The 24,939-nt window shown below is 47.4% G+C and overlaps 1 protein-coding gene across 1 annotated transcript in view; it reads left to right on the forward strand.

The window, feature by feature from the left end:
* Positions 1-21,141, forward strand: part of SHD (Src homology 2 domain containing transforming protein D) — a 39,740-nt gene extending 18,599 nt beyond the window's left edge. The window contains exons 5-8 of the mRNA XM_063290966.1: positions 6,673-6,756; positions 9,216-9,408; positions 15,392-15,511; positions 20,821-21,141. Coding sequence (XP_063147036.1) covers positions 6,673-6,756; positions 9,216-9,408; positions 15,392-15,511; positions 20,821-21,007 — 584 coding nt within the window. The 3' untranslated portion in view covers positions 21,008-21,141. The remainder of the gene's footprint in view (positions 1-6,672; positions 6,757-9,215; positions 9,409-15,391; positions 15,512-20,820) is intronic.
* Positions 21,142-24,939: the final 3,798 nt, after the last annotated feature.

Here is a 24,939-nt window from a genome sequence, read left to right on the forward strand (position 1 = left end):
AGTACAGAGGAACTCTTTTGCATTTAAGGTGGAATCAGTTTGAATGTGCAGTCAGCCACAAAAAGTACCAGATGCTCTCACACAAAAATACACTTTTACTTGAGTGTAAAATCCACCTGCAAGAGAACCTCTCTTAAAAATAAACGTGCAACCTTCTAGTCCTTAATGCTTTATCTTTTTGCAAACTATGTATCCATAGCCTGTTGAACCCCTTGGTAGATGAGGGGAAGGGATAAAACTGTTGCAGCATGAGAGGTTAGCTTCTGTATCATGCCCCTTTAGTAAAATTAAACTAAAACATTTAAAAAAGCCTTTTTTTTTAAATTGCAAAGTTAGATGCGATGGAGAAAAAGGCCTGAGAGGTTGTTGGGAATGTCTTATACCATCAGGAAACCTTTCCTAATATTTTCCTCCTGTTTCCTAGCCATTTCAGTCAGGTGGGTAATGCTCTGGAGCTGTTGGTAACTCATCAGCTCCATTATCTCTCTCCATCCAACTATTGGAAAGGGATTCTTGTGCTTCCCTGAATTACCAGCTTCAGCATTTCTGATTAGACCAGTGTTTCTCAACCTTGGCCACTTTAAGATACGTGGACTTCAACTCCCAGAATTCCCCAGTCAGCCTTGCTGGCTAGGGCATTCTGGGAGTTGAAGTCCACATGGCTTAAAGTGGCCGAGGTTGAGAAACACTGGTCTAATCAGAAATGCTGAAGCTGGTAATTCAGGGAAGCACAAGAATCCCTTTCCAATAGTTGGATGGAGAGAGGTTGTCCTAGGACTACACAGTAGGAAGGGGCCCCTTTCCAGGTTTGGTCTGTGCCGAGTCTCCACCAAGGACTGGCCAGCAGCTGTGCTTATCCAGTGAAGCCTCATTTTATTGAACAAAGTGGGCAACAGGGTGTGTCCACTATTGGGGAAACCCTCTTTATCTGGAGATTAGGGCCCTGGGCTTTTTGGCCTTGGTGTGATGTCAGCCCTGCAAGGTAGACCAGACTAAGAAACCAATGCCATATAGGTCTGGACTACATCTGTTGTAAAGGTATAACAACCGAATCCTGCATGCGAATTTATCTTCATGTGAATTAGGGAGATGCTTACTCACGTTACTTTCCTGGCCCAGACTCAAGCCCCTCTTATCTGACCATCTGCCTTGGCAGCGGCTTATCCTCCTCTCCTTCAAGGCCTTTCCCGTTGCCCCCTACATCCAATAATGTCCACGCGCATTGTTGGTGTGATGGCATCCTCCCGGAAACACCAGCATTTGCCTCGTTTCTATGACACCTCCACCCAACCAGTGTAAATCACGGTGGATAGCCGGTCCCTTGTCGGCAAAACCCGTTGCACTGAGGTCCCCTAAAACAGGTTTTATGGTAGTTTATTCCTTGCTGGAAATGTTTCCCTTTTGTTATCCAGCGCATCGCTAGCTCACCGACAAGGCAATGATGACAGGATAACAAAAGATAGAATAAATGGATAGGAAGGAATTGTCCACTAAGCTCTCATCTTAAGGTAAATAAAAGATAGTTTGGAAGGAGATGAGTGATGGCTAGTTTTCTTTTTTTTAAAAAATGCATCGTCCTACAGCATTAGTTTCTCATACAACACTCAAAAGTCCTTTACATCTGCTTTCTCCACAGGACAGTGTTTCTCAACCTTGGCAACATTAAGCTGTGTGGACTTCAACTCCCAGAATTGGCTGGTACATTGCTGGCTGGGGAATTCTGGGAGTTGAAGTCCGCACAGCTTAACGTTGCCAAGGTTGAGAAACAACTGCCATAAGAGGATTTCATTGTTGCATCCTTTACGGATTCTGAACCACCAATATCTCCCCCCCCACCCCAAATTTCATCTTCTTCCTATTGGCAGCTGTAATAAAGAGACGCAGCTAAATCCCATTTGTCCATCTCTCCCCCCCTCTGTTCCAGAATCATTCCTTAAACCCTTCCCCTGATCTTTTTATCTCCTCCTTTTATCTTTATCCCCAGTTTTCCCTCCCTCTCCCCAAGACCGGGGCCTTAATTACGACCAGCGATGATCCGTTTTTTGTTTGGAGAAGCACAAACGCCACTTAATGAAATAATAGATGCGGCTGACTGTCTGGAATTAACGTGCCCGCTCTGGGTTGGGGGTGGCAGACGACTGCTGAACATTAAGCCTGATTGAGGCATGTGTGCGTGTGTGTGCCTGGGCGTGCGTAGGCTCTTCAGATCTCCCTCCTGTTTTCCATCACTCATTTTGAATGCTGAGAGCTTCTTTCCATCCGGATGATTGGTGCTTCCCTGTGGGTTTCGCACCGCAGCAAAGGGGGGCTTGGATCAATGGAAAACCCAGCGGTTTGTTTTGAAAAGCAGCAAAGCCCCTGGATGCCCAGAGATTCGTGTTCTCCTTGTTTTCTCTGCAATGTTGGCAGCACAAAGATAAAATTATCTTCGGCAATATACCAGCAAACGGCTCATCCATAATTGCATGCACAGAGCGGAGAGCCGTTGTTTTTATTGCTAGATTGCATCTCCCATTTTTCCTCCGAAAAGCTCCAAGCCAAATTGTTTTCCCCAGCCTGTTTTTATCCTCACGGCAACCAGTGACAACTAGGGCATTGCATCCTCACCCTTTGAGACAGACGGCCAGTAAAAATGGGCGAAGTCTGTCCGTTTCTTTAAATAAAATTTAAAATGTCAGCTTCTTCCAATTTCTCATTTTGGCAAATATCTTCAAGTCCTCAGATGGGAGAATTTTTGCAAAGGTTCCCCCCATCCCTCGCATGTATTTTGGAGAGCATTTTTCCCAAGTGCTGGCACCCTGCTTAGAGTGGTGCAAAATGGGCAGAGTGCTTGAGCAAATATTTTCGCTTGACATAATGGAGGCTTGTGCAAACTTTTCTCTAATGCTCTTTGTTTTATAAGGATGGGAGAATCCCATTACCACGTTTGGAGAGCGGGGCATCGTGAGCGGTGGCTGGGTTTTAGCTTGTGAAGGGATTGAAAAATGTGAAATTGATTAACAAGGAAAGCTGGATTCTCTTATCTGTTCCAGAGGAAGATACAATTCATTAATAATTAATCCACTTTAGCTGGAACTTATGAGAATCCAGACTTAAGAAGGACTCCATCTAAAAAAAGAAGGACCAGGTTATCTCCCAGGTGATTCCTACAATACCTGGTTGAAAATCAGCCTGAAATGTCGATTCATGCAGATTTTTGTTTCCAAATCCTGTTTGAAGCAGGGGTATAAAAAGTAAGGGTGGGGGCCATGAATGGCTTCCCAGGAACCTCTTTATTGCCCAGAAGTGGTGGACCCCCCAAATTAGACCTTTTGTCATTTTTTAAAAGGGTTAAGGGGAAACTATTTACTCCATAAAACTCTTGAGCTTGTCTTCCCAGCCCCCAGGGCACAGCCCTGCAAGATTTGTAAGCCAGAGGCTGGGGCATTCTGGGAGTTGAAGTCCAGACATCTTAAAGTTCCCAAGGTTGAGAAACACTGCTTTATGGCATCCTCTCTATGGTGACAAATTAATTTAACTACTCAGTCCTATTTTAGTTCTACTTTAGCATGCTGTGTAAAGTTACGCAGCGGATGTGTGAATGGGGTGTCTGATCTGCTCTGGATTTGCACCCTTCCAAGCAACCTTGTCGCTTGAGGATCAGGAAATGTTGTTCTGAACATTCTCTCAGCTGGCTTTGAAGCATTTCTTTGCTTACCAGACTGTGGCAAAAAGACTTGCCTAAAGGATAGATTGCATTTCCCTGCACGAGTCAATGGATCTGGGGCATAGCTGCTTCCAGCTAAGAGTTTTAAAAGTGTTTTAGTGGGTTTTCTAAAAACCCTACAGGTTAATGGAGCTCTGGAGAAGAGGTGCTTCTCAACCTTTCCCACTTTGAAAATAAATGTGAAGGAGTGATGACCGCCCCTCCATTTTTCAGCCAGAGAATGAAGTGGGACAGCTCAGAATTCAGGAAAGGAGATTTCTTTTTGAAAACATGCTATCAAAGAAGGAGAGAGATGCCCCCTAGAGCCATCAATATTCTTTCAGCCCACTCTGGGGGCTCTGAGGACACAGAAAAGTCACATACAGGTAGTCCTCGAATTACAACCACAATTGGACTGGAATTTCCATCATAAGTTGTTGCGGTCATAACTTGAGTCACCATGTGACCCGACCCGATTTTATGACCATTTGTACAGCAGTCATTAAGCGAGTCACCAAGTTCGTTAAGCAAATCCAGCTTCCGCAATGGGGGTTTTTTGCCGGAAAACGGCAAAAAAGTTGCAAAACGCGATCACGTGACAGCTGGAGGCTGCAACCGGTCGTAAATGTGAGCCAGTTGCCAAGCAACCAAAATGCGATTGTGTGACCGTGGGGGGCGGGTTGCAATGTTTTGCGATGCTTGGAAGTGCTTTATAGGCCATAAAGCACCCATTCTGAGGCTGTCATAACTTCAGACTGCCATTAAACAGTCGTAAGTCAAGGACTACCTTATGATCCGTAAGTTGTCTCTTTCTGGCTTAGCTGGTAAGTGGTCCAGCTGACAACTTTGGCTGCTGCGTCTTGTCAGCAATGATATTCTTCCAACAGGATCAGCCTGGATTAATCAGAAAAAAATGACAGGTGAGGTGCCTGCAGTTGTCAAAGGCTGCCTGTTGTCTGTGAGTCCCCTGCTCTCAGAAATCTATTTTGCACATCAGGATTGGATCTGAATGAGATCTTGGCATCTGGGTTTCCCCATTCCCCAACTACTGTTTTAACAGTGGGCAATCCAACTAGAAAGTGCCAGCTGGAAAGTGAGGGTTGGAACCCTGCCATCTACTGATATTGGGGATCAGCAATTTGGGGTCTGGCGCTATCGTTCCCCAAATGCTGTTTGCAGCCCCATTAAATCAAAGACATGGCAGTGAAACCCATTTTGTTGAAAAATTTGATAACTGATAGCCCATCAGATTGTCAGAGCTCACACAGTCCTCTTAATCTCGCCTCAGAGTTTCACCAGATCTCATGCGCAAATGCCAAAGTTTGCAGAATGTTTTGCAAGGCAGTTGAAATCTCCTGAAAATTAGGACCGGGTTCAAGGCAGGGTTCCTAGACCATGGTACAAGGGCACTGAATGCAGCTTTTTTTTTTTTAATCTGTTCGGTTGTGTCTGATTCTTGGAGACTGACTGGACAAGTCCCTGCATTCGGGACTTGGCAAGGTTTTTTCGAAGTGGTTTGCCATTGCCTCCTTCCTAGGGCCGAGAGAGCAACTGGCCCAAGGTCACCCAGCTGGCTTTGTGCCTGAGGTAGGACTGGAACTCACAGCCTCCTGGTTTCTAGCCTGATGCCTTAACCACTACAGGCAGTCCTCGCTTAACAACCACAATTGGGACTGGAATTTTAGTTGCTAAGCGAATCCGACCCGATTTTATGGCCTTTTCTTTGGTGGCCGTTAAGCAAATCACCACAGGTGTTAAGTGAACCATGTGGTTGCTAAGCAAATCAGGCAGTTCCCCATTGATTTTGCTGGCCAGAAGCCAGCTGGGAAGGTCGAAAATGGCAATCACGTGACCACAGGACACTGCGACGGTCATAACTGCGAACTGGTTGCCAAGCCCCCAAATCATGATCACGTGACTGGGCATGCTGCAACAGTCGTAAGTGTGAGAAGCGGTCATAAGTCGTTTTTTTCAACACCATTTTAAGTCCGAACCGTCCCTAAACAAATGGTTGTTAAGTGAGGACTACCTGTACACCAAACTGGTTTTCCTTAATGCAGCTTAGGGCCTGAAAAATGGTTGGCCTGATATTGATTGCATGTAAAATAGTTCATGAGCTGCACCTAAAGTTTAGCTCTGAACTACAGGATTGTACCACAGAATAGGTGAGGGCAGAATTGCTCAGCCAAGGGGGATCCACAGATGGAACAAGTGCGTTAGAGAAAAGACAGAATCTCACCCTCAGTTGATGCTGTTACTAGAAGACTTTTGGGACTGAAATCCAGGGTCTCTTCTGCAGAATGGATGGGAGAGCATCTAAAAGGGACGGAAAGAAGACAGTGAAACCTTGAACTCACCAACTACATTTAATGGAATTTAGATGCAATGGAACACATTTCCATCTAGACCAGTGTTTCTCGACCTTAGCAACTTTAGGATGGGTGGACTTCAACTCCCAGAATTCCCCAGCCAGCATGCTTTAAGATGTGAGGACTACAACTCCCAGAACTCCACTTGTGTCAGCGCAAAAGACACGAGTTGTCTCACAACGCGAGTGTGATGCACTTTCATATTTAGCAGACATTTGGGAATAACAGACGACTCCTCCCCCACCGTCCATTAAATGAGGTTTCACTGGATTGCAAATCAGTCCAGAATCTAAGGATGGACCAAGTCAGGGCCTCCACCTTTTGGGCTCCCATGTCTATCAGCCCCTTGCAATGGAGGGGTTGTGGGGATAGGGGTTCCAGGCCAGTAATGCCCACCTCTGCTCACGGGACCTCGGTAAGGCTGGCATAGGGGGCTTCCTCCAGTCTTCCCATGTCCGTCTGTCTGTCTGTCTCGTTCAGTCTTTATTTTATCATGCCAATTTTGTCTTCTCCTTCCCATCCCTGTTCTCATCTTCTCTCTCCCCCCTTCTCATGAACTTTTGTCCCCTTCCCTACAATCTCTCCACCCCACCTTCATGCCGTCCCTTCCCCTTGCAGTAGACATAAAGGAGAATAAAGTATTGCCTTGGCCACCGCCCGTAGGACAACTTATGGGGACAGAAGAATCCCTAGATCCAGAAGGTGATGCCTTGATTTCAACCCTCCCCTGATTCCTGTTTGCTTTCAGCCGGTCGAGAACCTCTCCTTCCCTTTCCTCCACCTCCTCCCTCGCTACAGCTCTTTTGATCGTTCGGAGCACTGCGGTTTCTCGCCTCCCGCTTGGTGGACAGAAGCTGCAGTTTGGCAGGCAGGCATTCAACAGGTATGGCTCCCTCTGACCTCCATGTTCCTGTGCCAGATCGATAGAAGCGCAGACGGTCTTCCTCTAGGCCAATTGCAAGAATCGCAAGTCCCTTTTCAATCCCTGGAGGGGCCCGGTCCCAAATGTACGGCCGCTGGGTAGCCCCTTGCCAAATTAAAAAAATAAAATAAAATAAAATCGTGCCATCAGATTTGGCAGACTCAGAATCTGGTGTTGGCTTTTACCAGAAGTTCGCTTTTCATCATTCATGGGAATATGGGAAGCCTGGAATTAATCAGGACTGATTTTTAAGCTTTGTCTGGATTGATTTTCCAACTTGGAGAAACGGCGGCGTATTTCCTTTTTGAATGAAGAAGGCATCAGTAGCTGTATTTATCTGACTGCTGCAAACATGGCTCAGAGAAAAGAGGCTTTTAAATCTGACTTTCATATATTTCAAAAGACTCTGAAATCCAAATGTCTTATTTTTAATCTTAGAAACCCAAGCATTGCTCTTTTGACTTGGGGCTGAAAAACGGGGGTGATCTGCGTGATGAGTTTTGCAGGAATGAAATTCGAAGCCTATCACCTCTCACACTTTTAAAAAAGTTGGCACAGAACAGGGGGCTGGATTAAAAAAGCTTCAAGCTCCCATCCCGTTTAGCATTTCTAAGTAACTGTTTCTTCCCATCCTGGGAATTTCCCCCCTTTCCCCCTTTTTCGCACCTTTCTCTCTTTCACCGTTGCTCCTTCTGTTATGTATGTGTCAACCGTGTTGCATGGGGTTGCCTGTCCCTGGCATGATGTTCCACTCACTGCCTGTTCCTATGCATTTTCCACATCCCCTTTTAATCCCTCTCCCAAATCTCTATTTCCAGAGTTGTCTGTAAAATCCCAACTTTTGGTCCAAGTGAGAAAACAAGATTTGCAATGTTGTGATGCCCTCTCTGCCTTTTACGTCTGTGTGTGGCGTCCTGGTGCATGTTCAAAATGGGGGGAGCTTGTGCTGTGATGCCTGTTTCTTCATCGGGGGCCTCCCCTTTCCTCTGGAGACACCAAGGCCTATTGCTATCACTTTGAATAACGCAGTCTTAATTAACAAAGGTGAAGTTAAGTCTGTGCTATTTTCTTGGCAAGAATATGGAAGAGTTTTGCAAACTTTCTTCCAAGATCGCCCAGTCTAGCCTGCAGCCCGGAAATCTCCTGGTGGTCACCCATCCAAGGGCTAATCCAGTCCAAGTCTGTTTAGCTTCTGAGCCACGATAAGATAATTCAGATGTTGCTACCTGCCGAGATCTCACCTTACCCACCATTTTGATGACATATAGATCATCACACACGCACATACACACAGAGAGAGAACCCTACACTTTTAATGTTTGTGTCTCAGCAACCTAAAACTGTTTATGTATCTAGTTATATAGAGCTAGAAAAGGAAAACTTATAAAACTAATAAAACATTTATTCCTAATGGCATTTGCTTCAAGGAAAGTGCCTATTTCTGAACCCAACGCAGAAGTACTGGGCTTTTGGCGGGAAAAAAAAAGAGAAATTAAACAGTTGTCGGGGTGTCCACAGGGAGGGGGTCAAAAAAGTCAAGATGTCGGCCACAGCCGTGATGGAAGCCCTTTTAGCTGCTCTGGGTCACTTGCTGAGAAGGGCGGCTATAGAAATTGAATAAACAAACAAACAAATAAATAACAGTTTGTGACCACCATCTTGACTTTTTTGATCCCCTCCCTGCGGATCCCCTGATAGATGCTTAGCCTTCTGCTCCACTGCAGTTTCCAAATTTTTACAAAGCAATTTGGGGGTTCTCCTTTCAGATAAGACTCAGGATAACCCCAGGCTGCATTTTGAGAAGTTTTTTTTTTTAATTCTTGGATGGTTGGGGGGTTTCCACGGGTGCAGCAGGCATCTTAAGCCCAGCAGAGACTGAAGGCATCAAAAGTGTTTATAAACACCTTGAACCTTGTGCCACGGCCACGCGTAAAGCATCATTTTACTAAAACCCAGAAAAACGTCGAAAACGGTGCCGAAATTTCAACACCAGCTACCCACTTCAGGGGGTCGAAAAAGTCAAGAGGGCCGCTGATGGCAAAAGGCAAGATGGCATGTAAAAAGGGGGTGGGGCTTGCCTTGTGCAGCTGCCATCTTGACTTTTTTGACCCCTCTCCCCATGGAACCCTGATAGCAAAGCCGTGCCAAGCAGAAAACCTTGTCTGGGATGGAAAGTGCCCGTCAGCTCGTCCGAGACGCCTCTCCGACTGTCTCAGAGTCTGTCCTGCTCCTCCCACAGCGCAGTTCGAAACCCCCGAGTGGGACCGGACCTCCTCCTCCTCATCATCCTCGTCCTTGGCCCACAAAGAGCACCGGCCGCGTCCGCCGAAGCCCCTGACGGGGTCCGCCAAGTTGGGCCGGCCACAGAGCCCTGAGTCTGGCACCCCCCTGGCCGAGCGCATCGACCCGTCGCTGCCCCTGGAGAGCCAGGCGTAAGTGGCACCGGCGGGGATCCGGGACATGGGTGAGGGTCTTGGGGAACGGGGCCCGCCCAGCAGGCAGGTGGCCTCTCTTGGATTGGCTTGATTTGCACTGTGTGCGAGTTGGGCAGCCATATATTGTCTAATCAATCAATTAATCAACCAGCCAACCAACCAATCAACCAATCAATCAATCAAATGCCCGGGTACCTCAAGGCTTCCTCCGTCCTTGGGGCCTTCTATTATTATAGGATGATGATTTATCCTTTCCTGATTTATACTGTTTTATCACTCATTCAATTTTTGTTTTTTAATTTAGCACACTCTTATTATTATTTATCTTATTATTTATTGTTTTCAATATAATTTACTCTCACGATTTTAATTTTTATTTAATTTACATTTATTTACTATTATTTTTATTATTGATTGCAAGCTTAATTTAATGTTATTGTTTCCTATGTCGATTTTCTTTGTAGAAAATGTCCATATTCATCACATGTTCTTCTATTCCTTTCCTTTCCTTTCCTTTCCTTTCCTTTCCTTTCCTTTCCTTTCCTTTCCTTTCCTTTCCTTTCCTTTCCTTTCCTTTCCTTTCCTTTCCTTTCCTTTCCTTTCCATCTTTCCTTTCCTTTCCATCTTTCCTTTCCAGTATATGTTGCCCAAATCAAAGATTTTGGGCAGCTCATTAGAACAGATAAAAACAAAGCCAGCAAAAAAAATCAGAAAAGCATCATCTGCTGAAGTCATAACTATGCCAAAGGACGCATCAAACCAGCAGGCCCCCTCTAAGGCAGCCCCAGACGTTTGGCAGAAAAAGTCCGTCTTTGCTACCCCGGGCCTCAAGAGACAAGCTCTCGCCCAAGCAGGGCGGGGTCCCCCAAAAGGCCCGTTCCCAGAGCCAGGCTCCTTTGCATCCTGGGAAGGGGGTGGGGGGTGGGAGCCCCCAGCATCTCTCCCCGGATTATCTGCACAGGAGAAACCAATCCAGAGATAACAAGGACCTGACCTATGAAGAACTTCGTACCTAAAGCACCTGACATTGCATCAGAAGAAACAAACTGTCAACAGAAGATACCCAAGATCTGGATGCATCTTTAGCAAATGCCAGCCCTTTGAGGTAGGCCAGACCAGGAAACAGACTCCACAAAAGTACTGGAATTCTACTTTATTGCTAGAGGCTGCAATAACAGAATCTTGAAGGCCTGACGGTGTTTCCACTTGCATCTCTCTTATACCAAAGACAGTCAAGGCAGGACAGTCTTGAGTTTCTTTCGTACACTTTCCTGTTTTCCCGGGCTAAGTTCATGTTTGGCTAACTGCAGCATTGCTTCTCCAAAGTCATCTCTTGTCAGCCCTGAAGTCATAGGCTGTGAGAATCACCTTGAGGAAGGGGAGGAACAGCCGCAGGAAGGCAACGGTCAGATAAGAGAAATCTGAGTCCAAAGCAGGAATGTAATTTGAGAACGGATTTAAAAGTACTTTGATCCCGGTGGTATCAATATATAATCTGTTGCAGCAGGGAGATAATCTCTGGCAAAACTTTAAGATTAAAACCCACAATTGCTTGCGTCTTATTGACCTATTTCATTATTTAATGTAGGTTACAAATTATGTTCTGAAGCTAGGATCTTTAACCAAATATAGGTAAGATTGTGCATTGGAAACGTATTGGCAAGTTTAGGAATACAGGCAGTCCTCGCTTAACAACCATTCATTTAGTGATGGTTCAGATTTGTGGTGGTGCTGAAAAAACCCGACTTATGACCAGTCCTCAAATTTATGACCGTTGCATGTGATCACAATTTGAGCACTTGGCAACCGGGTGGCATTTATGACTGTTGCAGTGTCCCGGGGTCACATGATCACCATTTGTGACCTTCCCAGCCGGCTTCCAACAAGCAAAGCTGGATTCGCTTAACGACCATGTGATTCACTTAACAACCACAACAAAAAAGATCATAAAATTGGGCACGACTCACTTAACGATGACCTTGCTTAGTGACAAAAATTCCAGTCCCAATTGTGGTCGTAAGTCGAGGACTACCTGCACTCCTTCCTCTGTGGATATGTCCAGTTGTTGGTGGGGGAGGAGAGGTCCTCTCAGCGGCTGGTCCCTTACGAAGTTTCGTAGCATTTGGTCTTCTCCTTCCCACTTCGTAACATCTCCATGAAGCCACTGGGGAGCTCGTTCTTCAGAGCGTAGCACTGATCCCCTTGTGGTACATTGCCATCCCAGGCCAAGTGGTCACCCTGCTGAAGTCTTGCCTTGGTGTGTGGAGGTTACAGTCTCCTCAAGGCTCCCCAGCAGGCTGAAGTTGAACCCCAGCAAGACAGAACTGTAGGTTGTTCGTTGAGCTTCTCCATCAGCCTTGTGTTGTCTCTCCCTGGGGGAGAATTGTCCCTGACGGAGCAGGTCCGTGACTTGGCGCTGGTTCTGGAGTCACGGCGACTCTTAGAAGGGCAGGTTGAGGCCATAACCATGGTCAAGGGGACCTTTGCCTGGGCTGGCTGCTGTGCCAGCCCTATCTGGAGTTGGAGAACGTCACAACAGCGACGTCTCCTTATCACTGCTCGGCTGGACCACTGCCACATGCTCTGTGTGGGTTTGTCCTAACAGCCAGGAACCACGCTGAGACAAGGAACAGGTCTCTAGTGTTTTATTGCTGCTACATAACAGGAAAATCCTAACAAACTGAAGAAGCGTGGGAAAAACCCAGACATATAAACCCCAAAGGTTAAGGCGGGCCCGATCTGTGTCTCTTGGAATGGCCACCTAATTCCTCAGTGCTACGCATGCGCTTTACAGCCTGGATGGGAGCCCCCTGCTCGCCATCCTTACTCATGACAGGGTTCCTCTGAAGACCCCAGACCCCACTTTGAGAACCACTGCTCTAGTGCCCTCTCAGAGCACCCCCCACAAAAAGTTTTGGCCCCACCCACTCTTGTGACATCATCTCACTGGCCACACCCTCTGGGATCCCCAGAAGCCATTTTTCTTAAAAATGTGGGCGAGACAGCAAATTGCACTTCCCTGACACCACATCCCATGCACACCCCACATTTCATTTCCTTACTGCCTTAACCTCTTTCCTAAACCCGCTTGCGTTTCTCTTCCAGAGGGATGCAAAAAACCTCCTTGGAAGTGATGTAGCTGTGAAAGTGCTAAAGGAGGATCAAGAAACCCCAGATCCAGCTCTGCCATGGAAGGTCACCAGGTGGTGGTGGGGCTAAAGGGGGAGAGACCCCTGCGTGCCCTTTCGCCCCCCACCTGCCAAAAAGCTGAGCTGTATTTCTAATGGATAAGGATAAGGCTGGAACTTGCCTTTCCAACTATTTTTTAGGAAGCAATCTTACAATGAGTAATGGCTGTTGCGTGGAGATATAACCCACCAAAATTGGTACTAAGAACATCTGTGAGGGGGGCAAAAAAGTCAAGATGGCAACCACCACCGTAGTGTGATGCACCTTTTTACATGCATCGCACATGACCCATATAGAAAAAGAGGCGGGCCTCCCATTGCACGTTTGACTTTTTGACATCCTCTCTTGGTTTAGATTTTCCAAACAAAACCCATTAATTTTTTTTCTTTTTTTTTTCCCCTTCCATTTTTCTTTTTCCTCTCCAGCAAAGTTCAATAGATATTATTCCACGACGTATATCGACTGCTCAAAAGTAATTATTATTGGTGTCCTGTTCCCCACAAATTGTTGATGTTTTAATTATATTTTTGTCCCAGTGATTTTTCTCATTAGTGGCTATTGACCAAATTATCAGGAACTTGGCGTGTGAATAGGTGTAAATAAGTGGTCACTTTATCGTGCTGGGAAACGTGCCAGGCAGAAGGGAAGTTGTTCAAACAGGGGTTGGAAGAGGGAGTTTGTCATTCCTATAATCATTTGCATGCTTTTTTTCTCTTTTACGAACCACCTAGACAAGTTGCTATGGGAACCAGGAATAACAGAAATATTAATGATAATTGAACATATCTTGCAAGGCTGTTGTAAAGGAACAGCACAGAAGACTTCTTCCTCTTCCAGATTTAGACTGCAACATTTTGTTTAATACATCTTTGCCTGGGCACTAATATTATTTCTTAGGTTTTTTATCCTGCCTTTCATTCACAAGCTCAAGGTGGTGCACACAGCGTTCCTATTTTTTCCCATAACAATGACCCTGTAAGGTAGGTTGGGCTGAGAAACTGGGCAAAGTCAAGGGTTGTTGTTATGTGGGTCTTTATAATGTGCATTTTTAAAATCCTATTTGTGGGTGAGCACCTCACTTAAATCATTGATTTAAAACCCCTATTACAGGTTTGCATCAGACGTGGGGCCAGAAGCTAACTCAACAGGCTCGGATTCCCACATTAGGGTAGATTAGGGATAAACCTGACCAGCTGAACCCAGACAAGCTTAGCAGATTGTTTGACAACAGCCACCCCATTTCCCACCCATCTGAACCCCATTTTCTGGCCCTCTAGCAGCTGCCTCAAAGTGAACGTGGTTCTTTTCGGACCCTGATTCTCACAGACTTCTCTTTAACTAGATTTGTTGAGAAGGAAGGTCCATGGGATTCTAGTCCACTTGGACCTGTAGGGCAACTCTCTCCCCAGTATGGCTTCCGCTGTGTTGATGTCCAGAAATAACCACACCCCATTTATCAGGCTCTTTGGCAGCTGCCTAAAACCCAAAGGGATTCTTTCCAAGCACGATTTTTCCAGAGTTCTCTTTAACAAGGCTTATTGAGATGAAAGGGAATGGCGTTGCAAGTATTCCAGCAACGGACGCATCTTGCATTTGCAACCAATATATCCCTGTATACGTTAGGGTGGAGACTTCCTGATTTTTTTTTCCCCTAGTAACATTCCTGAGATCTGGCAAACTAACAGGATCCTGCAGCTGGTCCTCTTGCATCTTTATCCATCTGGGAACTAACCCACCCGTCGTTTAGCATAGTGCACAGCTTGGCTTTGGGTGTCTGAGGGAGGAAGATGATGTTCAGGTCAGCCAGGATACATAGAAAACAAGCTTTGTTGGTGGAATAGTCTACCTCTGATGTTGAACAGGGGTGTTTAACCCAGAGGAGGAGGATCAGCACTAGGAGATTGGACTGGTTCAGTCTTCCCCAGCCTGTAACGGTATGTGGGAAAGACCTTGAGAAATAAGGAATGGTCAGATAAGAGAGGGCCGAGCCCGCAGCTGCACAATGGGTGGAGAAAGAGGCTCAGAAGGGACCCTCCCTTGTTTCTCGGGCTGTAAAGGAGACTAGGGGGGATGAGTCTGAAGGGGAGTGTTATGTAAAGGTATGTGGGAATGACCTTGGGAGACGGGGCAAAGAGATGCTTCCTAGGGAACGGTCAGATAAGAGAGGGCATAGCCCACAGCTGCATAATGGGTGGGGCAAGAGGCTCAGGAGGGACCCTCCCTAGTTTCTCAGGCTGTAAATAAGGAGGGTGGGAGATTTGTACTTTCAGACTTGCACAATTCTGTCAATGTAGCCTTACAACGAAGTAGAATTAGCTTAGCTGGTTGTGTTTCCTGCCTGGTCCACCTGGAAAGACTGACATCAATCTTGCAAGGCTGAAAGTCCAATCTTCCCGCCATCTCCTTTACAGCCTGACAACTTAGGGAGGGTCCCTCCCAAGCCTTTTGCTCTGCCCATTATGCAGCTCTGGGCTATGCTCCCTTTATCTGACTCTTCCCTCGGCAGCATCCATTCGCCCCGTCTGCCAAGATCTTTCCCGCATGCCATTACACAGCCTGGTGCTCCCCAGCTTGCACTGGGTCTGCAACACCCCCAACTGGAGGAGAGCACAGGAGGAAGTCTGGGCCAGACATTCTCCGAGGATCATTCCAATCTCGTGTTCATGCAGAGTCCTCTCTCCAACAGGTAGGTGAAAATGTCTGTTGGGCAACCAAGCTCCCAGCTACGAAAAGCAAGGGGAGGTAGGACAGATGTACCAGGATGACTCTGGGTTCCTGTGCCCCCATACAGGTGGTTTCATGGCCCCATCAGCAGAGCTGAAGCCGAGACACTCTTGACGCTGTGCAGGGAAGGCAGCTACCTGGTTCGGAACAGCAAGACCAGCTGCGATGAATATTCCCTCTCGCTCAGGTAAGGCAGTGCCATCACCTCCCCCCTCCCCTGGGGCCCTACAGGTAGTCCTCAACTTATGACCATTTGTTTAACAACGGGCCGATGTTATGTCGGCCTTAGAATGGGTGCCTTACAGCCTATAAAGCACTTCTAACCATCACAAAACCTCGCACCACCACCACGTGGCCACATGATCACATTTCGGGCGCTTGGCAACCGGCTCGCATTTATGATGCTTTTTGCCATTTTTGAGATGCTATTTGCCCATTGGGGAAGCTGGATTCATTTAACGACCTTGGTGATTCACTTAATGACCCATGATGCGCTTAACGACTGACATAAAAATGGTCATAAAATCGGTCCGGACACGTGGTGACTCGACCTATGACCACAATGACTTATGATGGAAATTCTGGTCCCAACTGTGGTCATAAGTTGAGGACCATCTGTATTCTGTTTCTCCTCTCTTTGTGGACCCCCTCCAGGAAGGGCACATTTAGAGCTAAAACATGCTTACCTCTGATTTTTTTTTTTCTCTTTGTGGGATGAAATAGAATAACCAAAACATAATAAAAAGGCGAAAATATGCAACAGTGATTCTACAGTCAAAAAAGAAACGAATGCATGCTAGTGTTTAAAGTGAATTAAAATTGAAGGGGGAAAAAGAACTGTGAAATATTAATACAGAATTAGTCCTTTCATATACTGCTAAACCTAAACCATATAGGATCACATTGCTCCGCCTTCTCATTTTTATGAGATAAAGACATTTCAGAAATTAATGGGGAACACATTTCTGGAATCCACTCTTTAATATTAGGAACGTAAATTTATTTCTGCTGATGTAGAACAATTCTCTTTGCCAAACCTTCAGATTCCATAATTTAGGAACGTCATTTAATACTATGTTTACAACTTTAACTGCTATTTTCTCCCCAAAATTATATGAACGTACATATTAACTTGAAGCCAAAATGCAGCCATGGAGGGTCATGTCCAAACCATGAGTCAGTTGCCTTTAGGCTTTTTGCAAGGCAGACACAAGGAATCTGATAGACAGCCTTTTTAAAACATTCCTTGAAGAGTTCAGAAACAGTGATGCACCTTCCTTATTCTTTACAGCAGTGTTTCTCCGCCTTGGCATCTTTAAGATGGGTGGACTTCAACTCCCAGAATCCCCCACACAGCCTAGTGATGCAGCCATAAACTAACCCTTGGGCTTCACCCACGTGTGATGCCCAGAGGTAAAATGTGGTAGATAAACTGATGGTTAGCAGGCACAACCTTAGAAATGAGCTTCAGCGTGGTCTCCTTAAGATAGTGAAGCTCACAGTACAGAACAGCCCAAGCAGGCTCTTAATCTAAAAGAAGCAATAGCACGTAATCAATCAATCAATCAATCAATCAACATGAAGACCCAGCTCTCTGGAGAAGGTTCTGATGCTGGGACAGGTGGAAGGAAAGAGGAGAAAAGAATGATCATCAGCAAGGGGGAGGGACTCAATTACAGGGGCACCCTTGGAAAACCAGATTGTCCTGGAGAAAATCTATATGGTCACTAAGAATCAACACCAACTTGATGGCACATAATCAATCAACCAACCAACCAACATGGGCGCCATTCGGCAAGCAGAGAAGAGAGTTTAGAGCATTTTTTTTTCATGGCTGAGTTCTCCTTCCCTAAAGACTTTTGGACAGAGGCTGGATGGCCACCTGCCAGCGATACGATTGTAGGACCTGCATGAAGCAGAGGGTTGGATTAGATGACCTCTAAGGTCCCCTTCAGCTCTATAATTCTAAACTACTTCTCTCAGAGCCGCTTAGTTTTAAGTCAACTCCTCTAATTTAGGAAGAAAAACCCTCAAGTCAATCACAGCGGTCCAGTGATATCTGAACCATCAATTCCTAATCCTCCTCCCCACCTTCTTCTTCTTTTTCTTTTTCTTTTTCTTCCTCTTCCTCTTCCTCTTCCTCCTTCTCATTATTCAGTTTGTTCTCTAGCTGTTTGTTCGGGGGTTTTTCCAGCATCCATCGGCAAGTTTTTCATGCATATTTCTCCCACCAGCCTGGAAATCTCATTTCGATATACATTTCGAAGTAGGTTTCCTCAGCAAATGCACGGAGCTTAAATGGATTCGATATGCAGCCGGGGGAGCCTCACTGGGCGACTTGGCGAAGGGGATGGTGGGGGGGCAGCTCCCTTCTGCATCTCCACCCAGGAGATGCCAGTCCGGCCTGTTCGGATCAGAGTTTGCAGGCATGAAATCTTCCTGCCTCCCCGAGAGGCAGAGGCCTCCCAACCAAATTCTCTGCTGTGATTATGTGGTGGGGAGCTTCCACCTCATTAAATCCCTGTGTGCTGGGACCGGAGGAAGGAAAATACAAATTGACAGGAGGGGTATAATCTGTGTCGGGAAGGTCAAAGCGGCACCCCCAGGGTTCACACTGCCCCCTTCCGCTCATGGGGCCGCCAGCCCTTTGATCACACCGTGCCGTGTCGTCGGCTGCTGTGGCGCAGCCTTTTGTTCTCTTTTCTGCTCGGTCAGACCCGTGAAATTACAACCGTTTTTCCTTCTGGCAAACAGAACACCTTCCTTCGGAGATGGAATTACCGTCGTTTGGCCTGCGATTCTGCCAGACAGCAGAGTCAGTGCCTGAATCTATCCTCTTTTTATTAAATAGGAGCAGTCTCCATTTCTGCATAGTCTGTCTGTCTGTCTGTCTGTCTGTCTGTCTATCTATCTATCTATCTATCTATCTATCAATCAAACTTTATCACCGCCCACCTCCCTCCCAAGGGGGCATTCTGGGCGGTTTACAATTAAAACGGAATTAAAATCAGAACAATTACAAACTCAATAAATACACTAAGATAAAACTTGACGGAGTCAAAATGGCTGAGAGTTCTTATTAATCCATGAGTATAGTAGGTCCATCGGAAATCACTATCTCCACATAGAGATAAACCAGGTTGACACCCCATTCGAAAGAGACAATAAAAAAGCTAAGGAGGAAACAAAAAGAGCAGAACATCCTCTCCAGCAGCCAGCGCCCAGATAAGCAGGGATTAACACCAGACAAACCATCAAGCAGAGAAACCATCAAGCAGAAAACGATGCCCTGGTCAAGGAGCTACCAAGGAGAAAGCCACATGCCCACCAACACTGGCAGGGCAAGCTCCTGTATATAAACAGGGAGCAAACTCCACACTCAGCAGCACTGATGATGCTGCCTAGTTGGGTAATGAAAGGTCTGCAGGCCAACCACCAAGCTCAGAGGGCACCAAGGAGTCCACAGTCTCCAGTTTTGGGAGAAGGGGTCTGTGCCCGGGTGGATGGTAGATATTTTTTTCTGCTGCTTTACTTTTGGGAGGAGCCCCTTTAAGGATGGAGATAAAATCAGAGGCAGCTGGATAACGATGCTGAAAGCAGAGTCAGTGAGAAGGGGCTGTAGAAAAGGCAAATGCCTTTTTTGAGTTTTCGGATCTAGGGAATCGATCATTCCTACTGGCCTTGTCTGGGGATATGGTCTCGATGTTCGGCACTGTGGTTTTTAAGACGATCTTTGAGAAATTGGAGCAAGCTCAGGAAAAAGCAGGGAAGATGAAGAGGCGTGGTCAGTTGGACAGCCTATACGTTGATTGATTGATTGATTGATTGATTGATTGATTGATTGATGAGAGAAAGGTGTGGGCATTTGGGATTTGAGGGAATGGGGAACCTTGGGCCTGCAGAAGGGATGACGCTAACGAGGGTCATCTAAGTCAGTGTTGCTCCATCTCAGCTGGGGAAATTCTGAGAGTTGAAGTCCACCCATCTTAACGCTGCTGAGATGGAGTAACACTGATCGAAGTCTTCTTGAGATCCCTGAAAAAGCCTCAACAGAATATGCGGGGTCTCTGTTGCCCAGAACCAGAAGCTCAGAGAGGTGGGTGGCCTGCAGAAGACACAGTAGCTTCTCTTTCCCACTTTCTCTCTTCGGCCTAAAACGATGCCAAACCGACCCGTTAAAGCTTTGCAAGTCTCAATCCCCACCCCCATTTTGTTCCTTGATCCCCTTGGCTCCCCCTTGCAAAAGAGGGGTCCCCAAATTCAGCTCCCCATGATGTCACAACGCCACAACGCCAAGGGAGTGACCCTTCTCCTGCAACATCAGCTGCTGCTTCAGGGATGGCTCCCGGTTTAAAAAAAACAAAAACCCAGCTTGTCCCATCTTGTGTGCGCCTTGTGGATGCACCTCGGGAGGAATATTGTAAGCACGAGAATAATTTGATCTTGGGGGCCACCAGAGGCATGAGGGAGCTTTCCCTCCCTTGCAGAGGCACGGGGAGGAGGGGGTTTCGAGACCTGCAAATGGTAGGTGTGGTGTCACAACGGAAGCCCCACCCCTTTTGGACACAAAGTTCGAATGCCAACAAGGCAGAACTTTGGGTAAACAGCTCAGACTTTCCACCCAGCAGGTAAAATAATACAGGTCGTCTTCCTTTAGGGACCACAGTTGGGACCAGCAACTCGGTCACTAAGCGAAGTGGTTGCTAAGTGAAACCACATGGGTGCTTACAATCTGACTTCAGCTTTCCTTTGCTTTACAGACCTGCAAAGGTCGTAAAGGCGAGGTTGGGTGGCAAGGTTCCTTTTCCATCACCGTTCTAACTGTGGATGGCCGCTAAACGAGTCAGGCGCTAAATGACGATGACCTGTAACGCCACTGAAAGCGGGGAAGAGTTGTGTCCAGTTTCTAAAGCTGCGAAACTGCATTGTTTCCTTTCCTCCCTTGCCCCTCCAAATTCTGAAACTTCTTTTCAAGGGGGGTTTAATGTCAGGGGATGCCCGAAAGCTCTCTGCTTAAAGCTCCTTTGAAAGGATTTTGGCTCCAGTCTGTTGGACGCAGCATTGTTTGACTGCATGGCATTCTAAATTCTGGAAGAAAATGAGTTCTTCCCCGGGGAGATGACCAATCTGGAATGCGGTATCCAAGGAGCGTAAAATGGGAAGCAGGGATTAAACAGGGGAAACATTAAGGCTTGCACAAAAAACACGCAGGGAGATTGTGCCAGGTGTGAATGTATTTCGTGAGCAATGCCCGAATCACAGCGATGACCACCTCCAGATATGCTTGCCCTTAGATGCGCTGGATGATCTTCTGCGATTCATCCCCACATTCAGGTTGATCCTCAAAGCTGTACTCCGCTTGGGGCATGACACCTCTGACCTTAGGGTCACCTTGGGGCAGGTCACAAAATTTGTATTTACTTATCTACTCATTCGAGGCCTGTAGCCCCCCACCTCAACAAGTGACTCTGATTTATGCCCCACTTTCTTCCCCAGGAGCAGCCAAAGTTTTACGCACATGAAGTTCACCCAAACAAAGGACAGCAAGTACATCTTGGGCCAAAACAGCGCCCCGTTCGACAGCATCCCAGAGGTCGTCCACCACTACACCACCCGAGAATTGCCCATCAAGGGGGCTGAGCATCTTTCTTTGCTGTATCCGGTGGCGGTTCAGACTCTGTAACGCAAGCGGGGCGGAGGCCGCAAAGTTGCTCTGGGTCCAAAGAGTCGGCCCTGAACGTCGTCTGGACCAGGGATGGTGTCTTGCTGACAGTCTCTCCCCTTTCGATGGGAATTCCTCTTGCTGGAGAGCGGCTGCCCCCCCCTCTTCGTCTCCTGTTTTCAAGCAATAATGGTGCCACGTTGCTTCTGAAATACCACGCTGTAATTTCCTGTTCTTCTTGTAGCTCGCTGGCAACCTGGAAAGGCTAGCTCAGAGCTTCTCAAACTTGGCAGCGTTAAGACATGTGGACTTCAACTCCCAGAATTCCCCAGCCAGCTTGCTAAATGTCTAAAAAGGGCCAAGCTGGACCTAAGGTGGCTGGGCAGGAGCAACCATCGTACCGTAACGAGATTTCCATTTTATGTCCGAATGCCCCTTCGCAGCCCAACTGTTCGAACTCTGCCCTGGAGAAAGAGGCGGGCACTGGCTGGTCGTACAATGCTCTGAGATCGGCGGGCATTCAAAATCCCCCCTCCTGTTGAATTGCTTCTCTGAATTCTCCGACAAGCCGAGGACGGGGTCCCGCGTGCTGTCTTTTCCTGTCTGAAATGTTCCTCCTTTGCTAAGCCATTTGAGGATGGTCTGCCTATGCAAGAAAGCGGGGGAGAGGGGAGCATCCCTCTTCTTGACTGTTAACGGAGGGCTGGGGGCCTTGCAGGGGTGGGGGGGGGGTAGGGCAAACCTTTTATCTACTGTATATTTGCAATGGCTACACTGGGGCTGAACGAGCTCGAATCTCCCCATTTACTTCTTTTCTTCAACACTTTTCATGGGATCCACTGACCCACTCGTTGCAGGAAGAGAAACTGACACGGAGGGGCATTTTTGGTTTCTCTGGTCCTTCTCCAGAGACGGATCAGGAAGGAGTGAGGCTTATCCCTCGCTGAATATTACGGTGGCCCCACGTCACCTGTTTGTCTTCCCCCATGACATTTAGCAAGGAAGAACATGCTCTGGGCATGGCGCCCTTCTCCTCGCACCTCCCCCTGTCTTTGTCCTGTATTTCCTTGGAAGTCTGTGCGTGGACCGTTCCCTCCGTACGTCCGGTGTTCTGGTGCAATATCCCCCCGCCTTCTGTTTCCTTCACCACGATAGCCGTTCCTTTCCATTAAATGCTGCCGTTCCTGCGTGGTGGGTGTTTCGTTTTCCTTTCCCCGTGAGGATGGGACAGGGACTTTGCAGGCCAGAAAGAGCGGCACACCGAAGAATCAGATGAGGCCCTTGGGTGAAGCCCAAGGGCCTCCTGCCAGCCAGTTTTGAGTTGCTGCCAGCCAGAGCAAGCAAAGTAAAACCAGATGTGCAAATATAAGAGAGCCTCGAGTAATGGGAAGGGCCGATCTGTGCGCGGTTCGCCCCACTTCTTCCTCCTGGCCTGCCCCTCACTTCTGAGCTGGCAACCAGACAGATGGCCTCCCTCTGGACCAGTGTTTCTCAAACTTGGCCACTAAGATGTGTGGACCTCAGCTTATAATTCCCCAATCAGCATGACTGGCTGGGGAATTCTGGGAGTTGGAGTCCACACATCATAAAGCAAGCTGGCTGGGGAATTCTGGGAGTTGGAGTCCACACATCATAAAGCAAGCTGGCTGGGGAATTCTGGGAGTTGGAGTCCACACATCATAAAGCAAGCTGGCTGGGGAATTCTGGGAGTTGGTCCACATGTCTTAAAGACTAGAGCAGTCTTTCTCTAGACTTTAGGCCTATGCAATATGGAGTGGCATTGTGCCACAGAGGGAAAGCAGCTTTTAAGGGGAAGAAACAATGCAATTTTTTAAAAAACTACACTGCCCGGCATTGTTCAGGAATTGGATGGCTCTAAATCTAATTATCAATAATAGATTTAAGCCAATAATCAAAAAGTACTTGATCCTGCAAGCATTGCATTTCTTGAAAGCTTCGCCTCGCTCTCCAGATGCTATGATTTGGGATATTCCCATCATGCATTGCTTGGGGCACCTCTTCCCTTAGAGCGGCTTTGCGGGTCAGGAATATGGAAGTGGGAAGGGGGACATTCAGGTAATCCTTGCTTAGTGACAATCATTTGTTTAGTGACAGTTCAGACTTACGATGGTGCTGGAAAAACCGACTTACAACCAGTCCTCACACTTAGGACTGTCACAGCGTCCCCACAGTCACGTTTGAGAACTTGGCAACTGGTTCCCATTTATGACCGTTGCTGTGTCCCATGGTCACATGATCGCCATTTTCAACTCTCCTGGCCAGCTTCTGGCAAGCAAAATCAATGGGGAACCGCGTGATTGGCTTAACAACCATGTGGTTTGCTTAATGCCTGGAGGGATTTGCTTAATGACCACTGCAAAAAAGGTAGTGAAATTGGGTTGGACTTGCTTAATGACCACTTCGCTTAGCAACTGAAATTCCAGTTGTTAAGCGAGGGCTACCTGTACGTGGGTTGCCTGAGCTGTTTCTGCCCACTTGGGACAGCCCTTGCATAATTCCTGGTTTTGACTGGAATTGCACGCTCCAGGTGGTGCATGATGAGCAATTCAGGCCCAGCGCACCCCTCCTTTCTTGTCTGTGTGCAGCACCTGTCCCGAGTCCATCCTAGTTCTGTCTCCTGGAGGACACCTGTCTCCATAGAAACGAGCAGATCTGCCAACTGCATCCCCCATCACTTCAAGGTGAAAGAGGCAGGAGCAGCATTACAGCCAGCCCAACAGCAGTTCCTCACCTGAGGTTGCAGGCATCGGCCACAGCTCCTCGGCCTTAGCAGGAGCCCCGTGGGGCAAAATTGTACAACCCCCCCCCACACACTTTATGTTTTTTCTCCTGATTAGGAGCTTGTGGGTGCTCTGGGTTCAAAGGACAGAGTCACGGAAGAAAACCACTCAGCAGTTAAGAGCCCAAACAATGGGGAAGTGAATGTCTTTTCTGGCAGTCTCAGTCACCCCGTCTATGATATGCGGGGAGACCAAAAAGGTCTAACGCATTCAGCCATACCTTAAGGGCACCCAATGTCTCCGTGGGGCACATTTTAGCTCTTGGGGACAGAGAAGGAACCGGCCATGCTCTTCTCTAGGTCTCCCAAATTTAGACTATAGAATCATCAGGTTGGGAGGGACCTTGGAGGTCATCTAGTCCAGCCGCCTGCCCAGGGCAGGAATCTTCAGACCGTGCTGGACAAATGTCTGTCCTGCCTTGGTCTGACACCTTCCAGCGATGGAGCCCCCAGGACTTACCATAGACTCCTAAGAGAGGAGGGGAGCTCGGAGGTCATAGAATCAGACTCATAGGGTTGAGAGGGATCTTGGAGGTCATCTAGTCCAACCCCCTGCCCACGGCAGGCATCCCCAGACCATGCCAGACAAATGTCTGTCCCGCCTTGGCTCGGAAACCTCCAGCGATTTTGCTTCATGGCTCTTGCAGTCAGGAAATCCCTCCTCCTTTCGAGACTGGATCTCTCTCTGTAAAACTTCCACCTGTTGGTGCTTGTCCTGCCCTCGGGCACTCCGGAGGATCACTCCACCCGCTCTTCCCTGGGACAGCCCTTCGAGAATTGCCAGGCTGGGATCACATCTCCCCTTCGCCTTCTCTTCTTTAGGCTGGAAAGACCCAGTTCTTTCCCCTGCTCTTCACAGAATCTGGCCTCCAAAGCCCTCTTCATCTTTTCTCTGCACGCTGTCCAGTTCTTCAGCATCCCACTTTTACTGTGGTGACCAAAACTGGACACGGTGTCCCAGGTGTGGTCTAACCCCTGCAGGTAGAGCAGGTCTATCATTTCCCGTGATCTCAACATTAAATCTCTGTAGATGCAGCCCAGGATTGCATTAGCCCGTTTGGCAGCTACAGCACACAGCTGGCACTGGCTTACTCTGTGGCCCACCAGATCGCCCAGATCTTTCCAGAATTAATGACCAGTACCATACCTTTTC

Source organism: Candoia aspera, chromosome 1 (assembly GCF_035149785.1).
Source record: "Candoia aspera isolate rCanAsp1 chromosome 1, rCanAsp1.hap2, whole genome shotgun sequence".
In the NCBI taxonomy this organism is placed as follows: Eukaryota; Metazoa; Chordata; class Lepidosauria; order Squamata; family Boidae; genus Candoia; species Candoia aspera.